General features: G+C 41.7%; 1 protein-coding gene and 1 pseudogene across 1 annotated transcript; one reads left to right on the forward strand and one right to left on the reverse strand.

Moving 5' to 3' along the window:
* Nucleotides 1-16,387, forward strand: part of LOC140930820 (uncharacterized) — a 31,369-nt pseudogene extending 14,982 nt beyond the window's left edge.
* Nucleotides 9,348-11,668, reverse strand: LOC140930795 (uncharacterized). Its single transcript, XM_073380508.1, has 2 exons — nt 10,142-11,668; nt 9,348-10,042 (listed from the first exon to the last, which is right to left on the reverse strand). The coding sequence occupies exons 1-2, from the start codon at nt 11,666-11,668 to the stop codon at nt 9,650-9,652; spliced, it is 1,920 nt and encodes a 639-aa protein (XP_073236609.1). The 3' UTR covers nt 9,348-9,649.
* Nucleotides 16,388-18,686: the final 2,299 nt, after the last annotated feature.

Here is an 18,686-nt window from a genome sequence, read left to right on the forward strand (position 1 = left end):
CAAAATTTTTGAGAGGCTGTTGCCCCAGCCCGTGTGCCTATGGCTTTGCCTCTAAGACAGGACTGCAATTATACTCTCTTAATATATTATCTCCGTTCACTGCTATAATAGGCTATGGCTCTTCTTTAATTACACATCTTTACTTTCAGAAATCTATACTGAGTCATGGTTTTCCAGGCATTCCAGGGTCAAATGGCATGCCGGGAATGCCGGGCGTGCCCGGGCCGCAGGGACCCCAGGGAAGAGAAGGTCCAAAAGGACAAATTGGTGATGAGGGATCGCCAGGAGTGCAGGGTCCAAGAGGAGACAGAGGACGCGAGGGGCCTCCCGGGAAGAGCGGACCGCCAGGAATTATGGGAACAAAAGGTGAATCGGGGCTTGTGGGAATGAAAGGAGAGCCAGGCATTGTGAGAAATCAAGGAAGAAAAGGAGACAAAGGAGAGAAAGGAGAAAGCGCCAAAGCAAGTCAAGCAGGTTTAGTGCTACAAACCAACTGGAAACAATGTGTCTGGAAATCAGCCAGCAGTACTAACAACGGAAAGATTAAGGTAAACAAGAATCGCGCTAAAAGCTAAACACGAACTATTTATAAGTACCACAGATGATGTTTATAGGTGGAAAGAGGTCGAAAATCCTTTTTCTGAGATAAAGTTAAAGCACAACTATGATACCAACCTTATTGCCTCAGCCTTCATCCCCAATCAACCTTTCTCCAGTTGGCATTAATTTTTGTGTTATTTAGCATTATTAGAGTTGCAGACATTTTAATCGTTTTTTTTTTTTTTTTTCAGGACTGTGCTTTTAACAAGTTGAAGTCGGATACTGCGCTCAAAGTCTCATTCCAGGGAGTCATGAGGGTCGTAGGTGATGATAAGTGCAATCGCTGGTATTTCAAGTTCAATGGAAACGAATGCAGTGGACCAATGACGATTGAGGCTATTGTTTACAACGACTGGCCATCTGGGAACCCTAAAGTAGTAGGGCTTCAGCAAAGATAAGCCTCGTTGGTGGATTCCCTTTGGATTCCCTCGCAGAAAGTGGATTCCCTTAATTAATAGGCATATGGGTCTAGTCAATGACGTCATCTATTGTGATAACCTAGGGAAAAAATGGGTTCCTCCATACTAATTAAGTGTCTTCCTCCATATATAATGAAGTGGATAGGTTTACTAATGAGCGTCACTCTACTACAATAGGAACAATAGGCCGGCCCAAACTTGCCCGGGATCTTTTAACCCTGATTGGATAGTAAACAATCTATTATGTGTTCAACATAAAAGCGCGCTCTCCGTTCAGCATTTTATTCTTGCAATCGCTTTGTTAAGGAAAAAGTCTTATTATCACCAATATTTTTTAAAAAATTACTCCAAACATGCAAGTCGAATCGATCGCTTCACCGCTTCTGACAGTAGATGAAGTGGAAAAAGTCCAACGTCAACGGGTAGCTAGCCTTATCGGTCATGTGTTCCAACTGACTTATGCGGCTACGGTTGACAAACTCATCCAAGAACAAAAGCTGAATCGCTGCCACGGTTGTGCCATTCAACACCCAAGTCAAAACCAACATTCTTGCCTGATGATGGATAATGATGACGCATGGATGTATTACCATGATGAAGTGGTGGAACAAATTGACCTCAATGTTATCTTGAAAACGGCTGAAAGTGTGTGCAGTGCTCTTGGTTTCAAACTTGGCAAAACGTGGGAAGCGTACGTGACCGAATTACCAAAGCTGCCTTGGACTAACATCTATCTCACTTCCCTTGAACTGGATAGTGTTGGTGAGATTTTTCAATCGAGAGAGCAACAAGAGCGTATTCTGTATGCTATTTACTACGGACCTTGTGGACTGAAGTGCAAAGATCCCAGTGCTGTGGAAATTGACAGCCAAGTTGAAGTGCAATGCCCTGAGAGAGTTGTGAGGAAAGATGAACAACCAATGGACCTTGACTTGATAATTAATGACATTCAAAATAAGCTTTGTTTCTAAAAGTAATAAAATTTGTTTATATCTAAATTGTGAGTCAGTGTGTGTTTGTCTCTGTCTTAGTCAAGATGGGGCTTTCTCTGTCTTTGCTTCGAGTCGACTTTTCTCTGTATCGCGCACAAGCCAAAACATTGAAAGTGTCTTCAAGTGAAATGGAAATGCTTCAACAAAAAGTTAAAGATATGCCGGGTTTGAGTCTAGAAAAGTTGAAAAAACTCCACTCTGAGGTCTTTTCAAAAGTAAACTGGGGACGATTGGTGGTATTTTTGAACTTCGCGGATCAGCTAGAATTAACCGAGGAGGAATGGGAACTATTATTTAATTTTCTCGTGCCCACTCTCACCCAGATTCGAGAGTAGCTATATAAGTAAACATCAAGAGGAAAGAAATCATTCGGGTTTGAACCTTCATAGCGATCATCAGCGATGGGTTGCTGTCCTCCTTCGTCCACTTTTGGATTTGAACACATCTTTAGCCGCATTCGTTGTGTATTTGCTTGTTGCGGTGGTCAAGTGGTTGTTCAAAACTCCGAGTTCTGTGATGGAGAAAACACTAACCAGCATTTATCTCGACCCAAGTCAACCCGCAAGTTTCGGTGGTTTAGATGCTGTTTACAGAGCAGTTAAAGAGAAAGGAAAGAACAAGATATCGCGTAAACAAGTCCGAGAATGGTTGAGTCAGCAAGATGTCTATACTCTTCACAAGCCCGCGCGAAGACGTTACAAGAGAAGCCGAGTCATCGTTCCTGGAATAGATGCCCAATTTCAAGCGGATTTGGTCGATCTTCAAAATCTCAGTCGCTACAACAAGGGTTATAAATACTTACTGACTTGTATAGATATCTTCAGCAAGTACGCTTTTGTGTTACCTTTGAAGACAAAACAAGGTCAAGAACTGGTCAAAGCCTTTCAAAAGATCCTTTCTACTGGTCGAAAACCTACCAAACTGCAGACGGATCAGGGAACGGAGTTCCTAAATCGTGTGTTCCAGAACTTTCTGCGTGACAACAACATTGACTTTTTTACTGTTAACTCTGGGCTCAAAGCCTCAGTGGTTGAGCGTTTTAACCGAACATTTAAGAATAAGATGTACAAATATTTCACGGCCAAAAACACTCTCACCTATATCAATGTATTACCCCAGTTAGTATCTTCTTACAATAACACCTACCACCGAAGTATTAAAATGAAACCTAGTCAGGTGACTAAAACGAATGAAGCTCAAGTGTGGGATACTTTGTATGGGGATAATGTTCAAAAGCCTGTGCGATTTAAATTTCAAGTGGGAGATCGTGTCAGGATTAGCAAAGTAAAGAGAATGTTTGAAAAATCATACTTACCTAATTTTACGGAAGAAATTTTTACTGTTTACAAGCGAATGGCTCGTCAAGTACCCGTTTATAAACTAAAAGATGATGTAGGTGAAATCTTAGATGGAACATTTTATGAGCCTGAATTGCAGAAAATTATTAAGAACGATGATGTGTACCGCGTGGAAAAGATTTTGCGGAAGAGAAAGCGTAAAGGAGTAGTAGAGTATCTTGTGAGATGGAAAGGATACGAAGACCCAAAATTTGATTCCTGGGTTCAAGAAAGTGATATTTTGAAGTTGTAATTTGTGTTTTTTGTGTAGTGAATAAAAGAAAAGGAAATAATAAAATGAATGGTGTGCGGTTTCTAATAAATTAAGAATACCCAGATTAAAAAGTTCATTTCAACACAGGGTACGATGGAGGTAACACAGTTTTATCTGCATCTCCCTAGCAATAGCAGTCTTGATAAATTTCCTCACAACACATTAACAGAGTACCGAGTTAGTCTACCACAAACCCTAAACCTCACAGGCGAATGGGAAGTGGCTTTGACCGAGATCCATTATCCGCATAGTTGGAATAATATTCAACAGTTTCGATTTTACGTTCGAAATGAAAAACTCCACGGTGTTTGGGATTCCCTGGAGATGCTTCCGGGTCATTATTCTTCCATTAAAGATATCTTATCAAAGATGAAAGAGTTAGTGGACAATGAAAATCGGTATACAGATGATGTTCGGTTTTCATACGATAGTCTCAGCAGAAAGGTGACGGTTCATTTGAAAAACAACGCAGAAGTCTCGTTAAATGATATGGCCTATATGCTGGGGTTCACTCCCGAACAAACTATTTCAAAGACCACCACGGGCGACAGACAAGTGGATTTGGAATACGGTTTTCACGATCTTTTCGTTTACTGTGATCTTATTCAGTCACAATATGTTGGTGATGCACTGGTCCCTTTGCTTCGAATTGTTCCTGTAGAAGGAGAGGTCGGTCAGCGAGTCAGTAAATCGTTTGTGCGCCCTCAATATGTACCTGTCAGCAGAAAGTAATTTGAAACCATCGAAGTCAATATAAAGCGAGACACAGGGGAATCTGTGCCATTTGAGTTTGGAAGAGTGTTGTTAACACTTCATTTTCGTCAGAGTCAACCTCAGTACTTTTAAAAAATGAAAAAACTTCACGCCCCAAATCATAAGTTCTACGAACAGTACTATGTAGATCAAGCCAAGCAAAAAGGTGGGAATTTACCCGCATTTCACGGAGCTCGATTTCAGCGAGGTTATGGCTTAGGATCCATATTTAAAGGTCTGTTCCGTTGGGCGATGCCACACCTCCAACAAGGTGCTAAGGTGATTGGAAGAAAAGCTTTACAAACGGGTGTCAATGTCGCCCAAGATGTTCTTGATGGAGATAACATTAAAACAGCAGTCCACAAGCGTGCGAAACAAGCCCTCGGTCTACCCTCCCAGAATTCATTGCAGGGACAATCAGGAGCTGGCAAAAAATCTATAAAAAGGAAAGCGCAAGAAACCAAAATCATTTCACCTCCAGGCAAGAAAGCGAAAACATCTCCACAGCAAAAGAAGCCCGAAGAGAAATATTCTTTCTGGAAGTAACTATGGCCTTTGTGCATCACGAGTCACGCGAGTGTACTAAATCAGAGCTCGATCTTTTTACTATTCCTGCTACACAAACCTCTATTCACAAAGGGCAATGGATTGAATATCACCCTCTCAGCAACATCACGGACACTGGTCCTATTGAATTTAACGTATCTGGAACCGGAGAAGAATATTTAGATTTAGCGCGAACACAACTTTATGTGAAAGCTAAGATCACGAAAGCAAACGGAACTGCGTTAGATGCTGATACACAAGTGGGTCCCGTGAACCTGTTTTTACATTCCCTGTTTTCACAAGTAGACGTTTCCTTGAATGAGCGACTTATATCTGCATCCACAAATACTTACCCTTATCGCGCCATGCTCGAGTCTTTGCTGAACTATGGGGAAGAAGCTAAAACAAGTCAACTTTCTATGGCTATGTTTTACAAAGATACTGCTGGAAAGATGAATGTAGTGAACCCCTTGGCTGCAGACGATGAAGCAAACCTTGGATTAAAGGCTCGCTATGAGTTTACCAAAGAGAGTCATACGGTGGATATGATGGGACCCATTCACAGTGATATATTCTTTCAAGATCGGTTGATGCTCAATGGAGTGAATTTAAGAATCAAACTGAACCGAGCCAAGAATGTGTTTTGTCTTGTGTCCTCAGCAGCCGCAGCTAATTTCAAAGTGGTTATCACAGAAGCCATCTTGTTTGTACGCAGAGTCAAGGTTGCCTCCTCTATCATTCTAGGCCATGCAGCTGGGCTAAAACACTCCAGCGCCAAGTACCCCATTCGCAGAATCGACTGTAAAGTACTCTCTATTCCAAGAGGATTTAGCAGTTTTAACCCTGACAACATCTTTTTGGGTCACATTCCGAAGCGCATAGTATTGGGATTAGTGGACACAGAGGCTTACAATGGGAGTTACCGTACCAACCCCTTCAACTTCAATCACCACAATTTAACTCAAGTGGGTGTGTACGTGGACGGAGAACAAATCCCCCGAAAACCTTTGTTCCTGAAGTTTGACGCCGCTGGTGGTCAAAATGTGATAGCCGGCTATCAAAGTCTTTTCTCTGGTATTGGAAAGCTTTCCCAGGATACGGGCAATCAGATAAATAGAAGTGATTATGGCTCTGGTTACACCTTATTCGCCTTTGATTTGACCCCAGATCACTGCCCGGGAGAGCATTTTGAGCTTATAAAACAAGGAAACCTGCGTTTGGAGCTTCATTTCTCGGAAGCACTCGCCAACACGGTCAACCTTATCGTCTACGCTGAATTTCAAAACGTGATTGAGGTCGACGCAAACCGAAACGTTCTCTACGACTACACAAACTAAAAAATGGACACCATTCAACTGACCCTTATTTTGAGAAAGGACAAATTTACACGAGGTGTGTTTCAAGGCGTGTATCCCTCAGACAAGCTACCTGCAAGTGTTTCGCAATACCCGGCCTTATACATTGCCAATGTGGATACGAGTGACAAGCCAGGTTCGCATTGGGTGGTGTTTTATTTCACCAAGGAGCAAGAGGGAGAATTTTTCGATTCTTACGGAGCACCTCCCAGAAAATATTCAGGAACATTTACTACCTTTTTAAACAACAATTCTAACCAGTGGATTTTTAATACCGTGACATTACAGAGCATCTATTCCAAAGTCTGCGGACATTACTGTTTGTATTTTGCTTTATATCGTAGTCGGCAAATAAGTATGAGTACAATTGTGCATCGTTTTTCTAATAACACACGTAAAAATGATAGTCTTGTCAAGCGATTTATTGAAACACATTTTCCTGTAAGTCTTCCGAAATATCGCACTGATGTAAACAAGCAAAGAGCACAAGCACAGCACAAAGTTCAATAAATAAACACCTTATAATTTCTTTTCAACATCTTTTATTGAGTGAACATAATAAAGAGATGATTTACAATAATGATAATAATAATGTCTCTTGTGGTGATTTTATAACCGTAACCAGCGCACAGCCTCAGGGCGCGGACTCGCGTTTCTTCGCCGCTGTTTTTTCACGGGGGATACCGTCACAGGTGGGCTAGGTAGCCAACGGGAAGGACTGTTAGGGGTTTCGTCTCTCACCCTTGCTTTAAATTCTCGAACAGCACTTTGCCTCTGTGGATTACGCACTAGATTTTCCGGGACATTCATTCGGGCCAGACCCCTCGCAAACACCGACCATCCCACTGGTTCAAATCCTTTGCGGTGGCGCAAAGTGTCGTTGACTAGGTCCACCAGATGAGAACCTGGAATGGGTTTGGTTTCATACAAAAGCTCTCCTTTATCATTCCAATGCAAGACATCTTGATGCTCCTTAATTTTATCCAACAGTTGTCTGGCCCCGGCTTTGTAAATTTTGGGTACACTTTTCATGACCTCTTGCTCTACGGCTGATGAAGTGAATTCTTCCTGGTCAGGTTCTTCCGTAGGTTGTTCATTCTCTTCTGCTTTAGGTGTTTCTACTGCTTTGGGTGTTGATATTTTCACATGAAGAGGTTGACCTTTTCGCTGATCGTAATAAGTCAAGTACCGCTGCAACACTTGGTTGTAAAGCCTAGCTTTTTGTTCATCATCAAGTTCTTTACTGGATAAAATATCTGTCATTTCACTATCCAAGTTTCTCAGAGTTTGTGTGACGGGTGGGGTTAAAATCTGCTGGCGTTGCTGTAATCTTTCTAAGGTGTTCTCGGGCACGAGAACCATACGCTTTGTGTGATTCATTTTAGGTAAGAATAGAACTTAACACACGGAGAACGGGAGGTAGTAAAACACTTAAAAAATTTCCTCCGTGTTGTACCAACAATTTCTTTTTCTTATCGAGTGGTGTACTTTTTTCTGCTAAAGCGATCAAAGATTTCTTGTGAGGTAAAAGTTTTTTCTTGGCTGGCTTACTGACAGGCACTGTTCCTTTAAGCACGTTTAAAACACACTCACAAATGGTTCTTACTAAAGCGTCGTCTGCCACCTTCAAAATGGCTTTACGCTGAGCTGGTGTACACTGGACAAGCAGTTTCAGAAAATCGTGGTTCTTTCTAAGTCGCTGTGTCATCCTCAACTGAAGAAATGTGATGTGGTTCACGCTTTTTATACTTTTCTGACGTAAGCGTACTGAGTCTCCCCGGGGAAAATATTCGTACGCAGCCGGAAGTCGGTGGGTGTTTCCGGTTTAAGATCACAAAATAGATATCCATAGGGCCTTTTTGTTGCATCCTCAAACGCTTCTTGCATGTATTTGACATGACCGGGAAAAATTTGTCTTGCTAAATGATTGACTTGACTGCTATCACGCGGGCTTTTGAACACCACTAAATAATGAGAATTCAAACTCATATCTCTCAGTTCTTTTCCACGATGAAAAATGTTTTGGAGAATAAAGATCACGCTGAGATTGCGATGGTGACAGCCCTTGGTAAACAAATTAGTCATTCGCTGATCATTGCTAAGCTCGTGCATTAAGTCATCAATGACGACTAAATTCCGAATAGAGGGATTAATCAGGGTTTCCAGATCACCAGGCACTCCTTCAACAAACATAATGTTCGGAATAGTGCGTAACATGTCATCGTAGGCTGGTTGATACATGCTATAACACCAGATGATATTTTCCGGGGCACCATCAATCATGTCTTCTCCTGCTTCTAGTAAACGTTTTACAAACTGACTTTTCCCACAACATGTTGGGCCAGCCACAAGTGCAGGGAAAGGATGTTTCCATCTCGGGTCCATGATCACAACTGATTAACTGATTTGTGCGTACTCTCATTTATAGAAAAAATTGTTTTGGGTTCAGCCTCTTTGTCATACACACGAGTCGCATTGGTGTTTTGTAATTTTGCAAATTGAAACCAATATTTTCGTTCTATGTCCGATAACTCGTGGACTTGAGTTAAATGATTTGCTAATCGAACTAAGAATTTAGAATGACATCCCGGTATGGGGCAGTGTTTACATTTTAGTTTCTTCATGCTGACAGGACGAATGTTAGATACCAACTGAGTAAAACTATTTGCGACACGAAATTTATTGTTGATTTTCAAGGGCAGATCGGGCAGAAAGGGCAGAAAGGGCATCTTTTTAGCCCTGTGTTTTTTCCCCTGGGCGCGCGTGGAGATCTCGCGTGTAAGTCGTGCGCGTCGAGTCAGGAAACAAGCCACGATTAAATTCAACCAATGATTTATTCACAAACTAATTTCTTATGTACAAACATCCGTAAAAAGCTACGCAAAAAAAAAAAATTATTTACAACTAGAGGCGATCTTATATAAATATTTCGGAAAACTATTTTGAGAGTAATATATATTCAAACTTGAGAAAACGAAAATTATCTACAAAATCAATTTTTTACAAACTTGAAAACCTAAATATCGAGTGGAGTAGTGCTAACTCCATCTTCGAGAACTTTACGTTTCGGGTAAAAATACGAAAATGCATCTCTGACCTGGGTATAAGTGTACATAGTATTATTTACAACTCTGAACCCTCGATTCACCCCAGCACTATTCTGTTTTGTAAGTAAGACATTAAGGTATTTATCTTTGTTAATGTCATTGCATTTCTTATTGACACCCTTACGACTAAACTTATCTTTGGCCCCAAAACAGTAGTAGGTTTTGGAACATAAACCCACCATTCCTTGTCCCTCCCACTCAACTTTAAAAAGACCTGGCTTTCTCTTATCATAGGCCTTATGCTCCGCAGTGTCGGTACGGGGAAACTAGTTACATTTATCAGCTTCGAACTCTGCTTTCAATTCTGGTTTGACCAAAGACTCAACACTATCCCCTGAAATGGCAATATACGCTGAATCCGTATCCATTTCACACATTTGGAAATCTGAGCGGTTTAGATATTTGTCTAAGAAATCATAATAAAACTGTAGCATGCGAAGTTTGGCATACTGGTACACAAAAAACCCGACTTGAATGGGTAGATTTAATTTAATGGATTTTTTGCAAGACTCCACTTCATAAGTATCTTCAGTGATGTTTTCTAGTTTCCGGAAAAGGTGGGTGTTCACTTTTCGGCTGGCCTGAGCGTCACTGCAATAATCCACGTTTCTGTGTTTCAGTTGGTTGGTGATCGTCTTACCATAGCCTGAATTGCCCACCTGAGAGATAAACAAAGATATAAGTTTTTTCTATACGTGAAAATGTATATTGTTCCCACCCCTTTATGAATGAAAGAATGAAACAAAAAAAAAACTTACCAATTTCATGGTATCTGCAATGATGGCTTTACTGGGGTCCGCATCTCCGGCTCTCCTCCCGTCTGACACCGCATCCCCGAACGGTTTGAAGCAGGGTTGAGGGGTGAAATCGATCACTTGGTGCACTTTCGTGACCTCTAAACCATGTTCCAGGTACCACTTGAGGAGGGGTGTGGCCAGCAGGATCTTTTCTCCTTTCATGCTCCCAATCAAACTGCGACGGGGTTGAGCCATGATGTTGTGCTCCTCGGCGTACGCTTTCATAAATTCACCAATATCATCGCGGCTGATTTCTGTGTTCTTGAAGATCGGGCACATTTCACTAAACTTTTCCTTTAAGTGATCTGGTACACGAATATCTACTTCCACGCACCCGAACAAACGCTCATGTCGCACCTCGCTCAATATTCGCTCGGGACTCATGATCTTGACTTGATCCAGGGTTCTTCTCACTTCGGTGGCAATAAAACGCTGTAGTTCTCGGTTGGTTCTCTTCATTTCTCTCCACTGACATTCATACATTTCCACCACGTTGTACCCTTTGCTGCGGATATACTCCGTGTTGGCTCTCGTTTCTTCTCTGATCTCAGCCATAGGTTTCTTGCGTTTCTCGTTAAACTCTTTCCCTCGGTTGAGAGCGCAGTCATGACCGTACCAATAACAGCCGTGAAACTGGTACGCAGTTTGCGTCTGTGCGTTGAAACCATCTACAGGCAGTTTACGACCACCGATGCGCTTTTCTGTATTGTTTAACTGATGTCGGATGTGAATTCCCTCTTTGTGCGCCACCCATTCCAACCATTCAATAGCCATGCGTACAGAACTTTTCGGTTTGAACTCATTGTCCGCCAGGCGTCTCGTATAACTTCCCGTGGGCATATCTTGCATGAGCGCCCAGAGGTACAAAGCGTTCGCGTCATACCCCACGATCTTCTCACACAGCTTAGCAGCCTCGCCTTCCTCTGCTTCTCTGATCTTTGTTTTGCCGGCTTCATGATATCGGTGGAAAATAATACTTGGGCCGCCCGTGTTGTTGTCTTTGATCAGATGGTAGAGATCACTGTTCGCTTGATCGAAGAGACTGAAGTAAGTTTGAGGTGAAAGATGAGAGAAGAGGTACTTGAGGGTTAAACCAGGGACAGAAATGCCATCTTTAAACATATCGATCTTTCTCTCCTGCCAGAACAGACTCATTTTCTCTACAGCCTCGAGGAAAGGAACGACATCCAAATTATTGTACCAGATCAAGAACTCTTGAAAGGTGGACATTTCATTTTCTTCCCATACTTGCTGGCAGTACTCATATTCTTCTTCTGTAATGTTTTGGTTCTTCAGACTTGAGTAGAAAGCTTCATGCGAGGGCAGAGATGTTTCTTCGAGCTTGTCCAGGCTGTCGATCCACTCGTAAGGGAAGAAACCTTTGGTTTGCTCGCATTCATACGCTCTTAGAAACTGGTCATAGCTGAAACCCGGCGCGACATAGTTCGAAATGTCCAGAAATTTTAAGGAGTTTGTCTTGAGACACATATGGTTGCTGTTTCTTTTGACAGTGAACTTGATGGGTTGAGACTCAATGAGGTAGGGAAATACAAATTATTTCACAGAGTTGAGATCGCACTTGCCAGAGTTGAAGCCTAGCACGGGCAGTTCTTGTAAGTATGCGTTCAGTTTTTCAGCTAGCTTTGTTAAGACTTTGTTGTCGCTAGTCTGCTCTTGACCAAACAACACATCTTCGTACTGGGCTAGCTCATCTCGCTGTTGTCTCCTCTCTTGTCTCCTCTCAGTATCCAACTCAACGTTCAGTCTTCTGTAAAAGGAAGGGTCGTTTTCTGTTACCTCATCATTGAGAAACGCGCGATCTTCCTCATTCTCCGGTTCGATTTCTTCCTCGTCGTCATCGTCATCACTTGCCATCAGATCGATATCTCTTTCGTTGTCACTTAATTCTTCATCATTATCTTCCCCTTCTTCACTTTCAGCTTGCTGACTACCCTCCTGGATATCAACAAGTATTTGCGCTAATTGGTCTTCTGTTGAGTCATCGCGGTTAGGTACTTGCTTCAGTGCTTCAAACACAGGTGCAAACTGTTCACGGAGAATAGAAGAACTTTTCAGGCTTATCTTGGTGAGGTACTGCATAAATTCTGTAATAAACACGTTTGGGTCGCCGTTAGACACAAAACATTTCGGTGCTTGGTAACCAGGCACGTTACTGCACACACTCACACTGAGGGGAACATGCGCCGATTCCCAGTTCAATTTTTCTGTGTTCTTCAGTTCTTGCGCTCTTTCCTTGTCAAAAAAGCACTCAAAATCAAACGTGGCGCGGTAGGGAAAATAGCGGGCTTCTTCGGGGACAATAATTCCTTCGTCTTCGAGCTCCTCAAAGATGGTTTTGGGTACATGGTACGCTCCGCCAGGATACTTGAGGTGGACTTTGCCGTCACAGGTTTTCTCATGTTGCCTTAAATTACTTGCGCGTTTCCAGTACTTGCCACATCTTGAACAGCAGAAGGACTTTGAGTACCGGGCGAGATCTTTAATATACGAGAAATGGTTCTCATAGAGGTTGAGGTACAGAGTACAAGCGTAATGGCGGTGAGAGCGGCGAATGAGTGAAGCAGAGATGTCAGGTCTATTTTCTTCATTTTCTTCGTGTTCTTCGCAATGTGTTTGGGTTGGCGCGAGACTGTATACTTGAATGTTCACCTCGTATACTTTCTCTAACTGGTCTAGTTCAGACAACTTCACCCCATGGAACTTTTTCTTTGAGAGGCCAGCGTCTCGGTACTGTTGGTAATAGTGTTTCGTGTCCCGCTCCAAATTCTTGGTGTGACAGCCATTATGAAGTGCTAGGCAGCGGAAAAAACACAGATTATCTTCGTAGGGTTTACCTGTTTGGATGTTACGATCAAGCGGGGTGATGCCAATGTTATCCACGATATAACCGGGAAGATATTTTCCTCGTCCGATTGGATGATCGCGGATTTTCCAGACAAACCAGGTAACATTCGTGATGAGATCCACGACCCATTTACTGTTAGGTCGCTGCTGTCGAACCCACTCCAAGTAATCGATCTCCGCTATCTGCTGATATAGGAGCTCTAAATCGTCTGGACTTGAAATCAGGAACGGCTGTTCTAGCACCAAATTGTTGTTCGCGGATGGATGATGATACTGGAGGGCCCCAGTCTCTGTATTACGGAGAATAAAACCAAAGGAAAAGTTCACTTTAAACACAGTAGGCTGATCAGCCAAGATCCTGCTCAGTTGTTCGCGGAGAGCGGTGGGACTGATCGTGGACAGGCGGAAATTGTACCAGTCTTGTAAACGGTTACGGCGACTAAATCGGGTACGGATCTGGGGCCAGTGTTGACGGTACGCGTCGGTGATATTTTCCTCCGCGGCAGGAATAAGGTTCGAAGGAATGAGAACAGGATCTTCGTGCCAGCTAGACCCGGGCGCTGAGGTTTGCGGTGTAGTTGGTGAAGTACCAGGATCAGCGGACTTCTTGTGTTTTTTAGCAGCAGGTGCGTCTGTGTTTTTAGCGGCGGATCGTTTCCTGTTAGTGGCAGCGGCGGGTTGTTGATGAGCTGTGCGAATATGAGCGTTGTAAGGGGCGCGGTTGTGAAAGGTTTCGCCACAGGTTGCGCAAGTAAACGTCCGTTCGGCAGCTTGTTTGTCGTGCGCTTTCAGGTGACGATTGAGATGCGATTTTTGGGTGAAGCTTTTGTCGCAACGGGTGCATTCGTACGGTTTCTCACCAGTATGGGTTCGCTGGTGAGTATTTAGATGATTTGGGCGAGAGAAGGTCTTGCCGCAGGTGTCACAAAGATATTCTTTACGAGGCTTTTTGGCTGGTGGAGGGTGACCATCCCCGGATTGAATTTCCTATAATTAGTAAATATGACCTAGTCTTAGTGTAAAGCTCAACTAACAAGAAACCCCGATAAACTCTATTTGTCTACAATGAGCGTCTCAACAACTGGGTAGATGGTTTGTTTTTGATGTTGAATCAACAGAATAAATTTAATTTTATGTGTCGATCCACGACATAATTGACTTTCAGAGATAAGCGCGTGGGTACTATTATAACTCTGCTATATTGCTATAATCAACTGCTTAGTGGAAATAACTTAAATTGTTCTGATACCTGTTTGAGTGTATAACACGCTGTCTATTTTCTTCAACTCGGCTTGATGATTGAAGAATATTAGTACATTGAGCAAATGCTTTGTTTTTATTTTCAACAAAAGAATAGAATAGATTTCAATATGGGTGCAATCATCCACAAAAAACGAATTCACTTATGTGATCAGTGGAAAGGGGAATCGATCAAGAATAAACTATTTACTCCTTCAAAATCAGAAATAGTAAGCCAACTTTTATATTCTTCCGACTCTAATAAACGATGGAATGAATGATATTGTCTTTTTTTTTTTTGGTGAGCCTAAACAATTTAGTTTTTAAAAGGTATACATTTCAAAAACTTTAATAGGAACGTTTTCACTTCTACATGGGGTATTCTAAACAAGTGAACATGAAAGATGACTTACGGTTTCCGACCGGTTCCAAGTCGGTAATTCACTGGTTTCGCCAGTCCACTGAAAATGAATAACAGAAATAAACACAGAAGTGATTGAACAATTAATAGTGCAAACTTAATTCCGTGAAAGAAAAATAATTTTATGATCATGAATGCTTACCTCATCAAAGAAATTATCCCGTGTATCTTGCGCTGATAACGGTGCCGACTCGTTGTTATTCTAGATAAGAAGAGAAGAAATCAGATTACTTTAGGTTTTAAAATCTCGCTCATTTTAAATAAATGGGTGGGCATTGAAGGAATAAGGAGATTCGTAATGTTGTTTCATCACTAAACAATTCATGTACGTTGCGTATTAAAAAGGAAATGGAGTTACCTTGTCTAGCGCCATACGTTCCATCTCCTCGATTTCACGAAGGTCAGCATTCGTAAACTGTAAAGCAAGGAAACATATTCGATGAGTATTATATGAGAACTGTCCACAAAAAGATGAAGCAAATCGAGTTTGGAGTCCTTTTGTTTCTTTAACGAGGATAACAAAAGATACGCTATTTATTTTAATAGATCAAATGCAAATCTAACCCAAGTGGAGTCTATTAACATAACCAACATAAATGATGCGTGAAAACTCGGTTACAGAAAATTACTCAAGGTCGTTTAACTTTAAATTACTCAAGGTCGTTTTTCAAAACTCACCGAATCGCTCAGTAACTCGTTGACTTCATCACTACCCGTGTCCTGATTGATTTCAATCTGTGGAGTAGAACGTTAAGTAAAGATCAATATAAACTCGCTTCGGTAACGTACAGATTAAACGTAAACCGTCATCAGGAAAGAACTCAGAGACGAAATAGAATACTCACCGGTATCTCTTGGGCTGTGAGTTCCGACAGCCGAGCATACGCCATTGGGATCCACTCATCGGGTATCAAAATAGATTCCAGCAATAATTCCCAATCGTGGGTCGAGGAACAACCATCCAAGAGAGCTTGAAATTCGCGAACGTTGGTAATGAAAGCCATGATGTTCCAAAAGTGAAAAAAGGTTTTCTCAAAACGAGCGAACTCGGACAAATGTTCTCCTTAACAAAGCGATTGCAAGAATAAAATGCTGAACGGAGAGCGCGCTTTTATGTTGAACACATAATAGATTGTTTACTATCCAATCAGGGTTAAAAGATCCCGGGCAAGTTTGGGCCGGCCTATTGTTCCTATTGTAGTAGAGTGACGCTCATTAGTAAACCTATCCACTTCATTATATATGGAGGAAGACACTTAATTAGTATGGAGGAACCCATTTTTTCCCTAGGTTATCACAATAGATGACGTCATTGACTAGACCCATATGCCAATTAATTAAGGGAATCCACTTTCTGCGAGGGAATCCAAAGGGAATCCACCAACGAGGCTTATCTTTGCTGAAGCCCTACTACTCCCTAATCTGCATCATCATCGGTCATTTGGGGGATACTGTAAAACATTCCACAAGGCACTGTTAGAGTGGAATTATGGGTAGGACAGTGTAGCAGCCAAATCCTGGGTGCTGCTTACACGGGGTGGATTTCTGTGTCCCGGATAATGATAGAAGAAGTGTCTAGGCCCCAGTCCTAACAGGAGTCTCCCTCCCTCGATTCCGGGTGACCAAGTTTTTCTCTCTCGACTTCTCTAGAAAAATAAAACAACTTTCAAGTACTTTATTTGCGCCAAACATGTTGAGGTAAATTACATTTCTTAAGGCGCGGTAATACGGGCAACAGAAACGTAAAACTTGTCTTGCAACATTGCAACAAAACGGACGAGTTGAAAGGCGATGTTGCGCGTTTTACCACCCGCACGTTCAAACCTTTCTAGCAACAAATAAAGGTGACTGCAATTTGCGTGAATACTGACTTCTGCTTGGATAAAATTATGTGGGAGCCACGCCATGCACTGGACTTAGATCACTTGCTGCAAAAGAACTTTGTCCTGGGGCCCGTTTCTCGAAAGTCCCGATAATTAACGACCCGTTAAGCTGTTGTTTTCATGCAAGATAGAGGTTTCAATAGTTTTGTGTCTAACATGACAAAACTATCACTAAATGAAACAAAATAAAGCAGTCTGTTAGCCAGGACCCGTGCTCTTATTCTTTATATTTCGATTTGAAAATTCGATTTAGAGCCCGAAAGGTTACTGGGATTTTCGAGAAACGGGCAACTGGGCCAGTAAAACGAGCAACATGCACAGATTTTGTTGCAAAAAATAGAACTACTCCCTACTTTCTGCAACAAATTTTCGCAGCCTGCAAAAAGATGATTTGTTGCAGGACAAGCTGAATATGGGTAGAAAAACGCGCAACATCGCTCTTTAACTCGTGTTGCAGTAATGTTGCAAATAAAGTTGCACGTTTCTGTTGCCCGTTTTACCGTACCTTTAGATTTCGCGTGCTCAATAACCTTCGCTTTTGTGCGTCGTTTTGACAAGATGGCATGATTTTTGTGAGTCAAATTAGTTGTTAGTAAGACTAACTAGACGTTTGAACGTGTAAGAAATCTGATAGCAAATTACGGTAACCTGAAATGATTGAACTGTGCTTAACGTAGATGTAACTTAAATAAATAAAAAATAACAAAGAAAAGGGAGATAACTCTAAAACAAGAGCAATAAAGTTTATTGACCGTAGCCAATAAATCGTCAATCATTGATATTACTGCAGTTAATACTCGTGATGTAGGCGATTTCCTAGGTCACGCAACGGGTCTTAGATATAACCCGCTAGTAAATTTCCCAGCAAGAGTTGAGAGGTTTAATGTATAGTAGTAATCTTCAGTTAAAGAATAATTTAAGATTTCTTCGGTCATTACTTGTATTTGATGGTGATTTGTATCCAATTTTCTCGCCCCTCTTTATCTTTTTTTTTAATTTTCCCTTTTGCTTAATGTGCAAGGCTTTTAGCAAAAAGGTAAATTTTATGCACATGCTATCCCTTATTTTTTCTATAGAACGTGACGAAATTCATGGAAACATGCACAAACGTGGTAAAACTTACTCTGAATTTACAAAAAAGCTTACAGATACGATCAAACAAATATTCAGCTTAGGGTTTCTTGGATTTTTGACCTGATCTTTTGGACAACATGTACAGCTATCGTAGATGCAAGAAATGTAGGCCAACCAGGAAAAATAGATCATAATAGTAATAAATCATGAGTAAATAATGACTGTGGATTTTATGGATTCGTGATCCGTTTTTGGATTTGCCCAGAAAAACGAAAAATCCGTTTTTGGATTCGAAATCCGGATTTGGTTTTTCCCAAATTAGACTCACTTAGTGGTTTTATGCGTATTGGTTGAATCTGAATCGTGACGTCGCATTATTAAAAAGATGGTTCCTTCGAAAAGAAGTCGTCACGGATATTGGCCATTTCAAAGTTCAAGGATTTTGCTTCCCAAAGAAACTTGGGGGGGGGGTGAACTACCAAAATATATTGGCCACCATAGACAGGGTCTGGAGGAAGTACAGCAGCTGTATATCGGGATCCAAGACTTGACCCGAAATATGGTGACAGATTCGGAAAAACACATTGACACATAAATTCATTGACGGGATACGGAATTTGACTGCCACTCGAGAGGCAGATGCCTCAAAATCTTGACATGAGATGCAGAATTGGGGAAGAAAACGATATTCGGGAAAGAGATGGCAGAAGATCGGGATGCACGATTGTCGTGAAAAGGGAGCGGGACTGTGGGATCAGGACCCAATACCCCCACTCCCCCCCCCCCCCCTCCTCTGCTATTTGTCTACACTTTGATTATTAGATACTCTGAGATTGACGAACATTTTTGTTGACTACTCACACGTACTGATTACCCACTTAACATGGCCGGAAATTACACAATAGGTGGCTGCATTAAATATTAAGTTGTTGGAGAAAGAAAAAGAAACAGGAACCAACTTAGTAACTTCTAATATTAATGCCATAACTGGGAATGCAAATAAGCAGAAAAGCAAGATTGTAAC

Source organism: Porites lutea, chromosome 3 (genome assembly GCF_958299795.1).
Source record: "Porites lutea chromosome 3, jaPorLute2.1, whole genome shotgun sequence".
Taxonomy (NCBI): Eukaryota; Metazoa; Cnidaria; class Anthozoa; order Scleractinia; family Poritidae; genus Porites; species Porites lutea.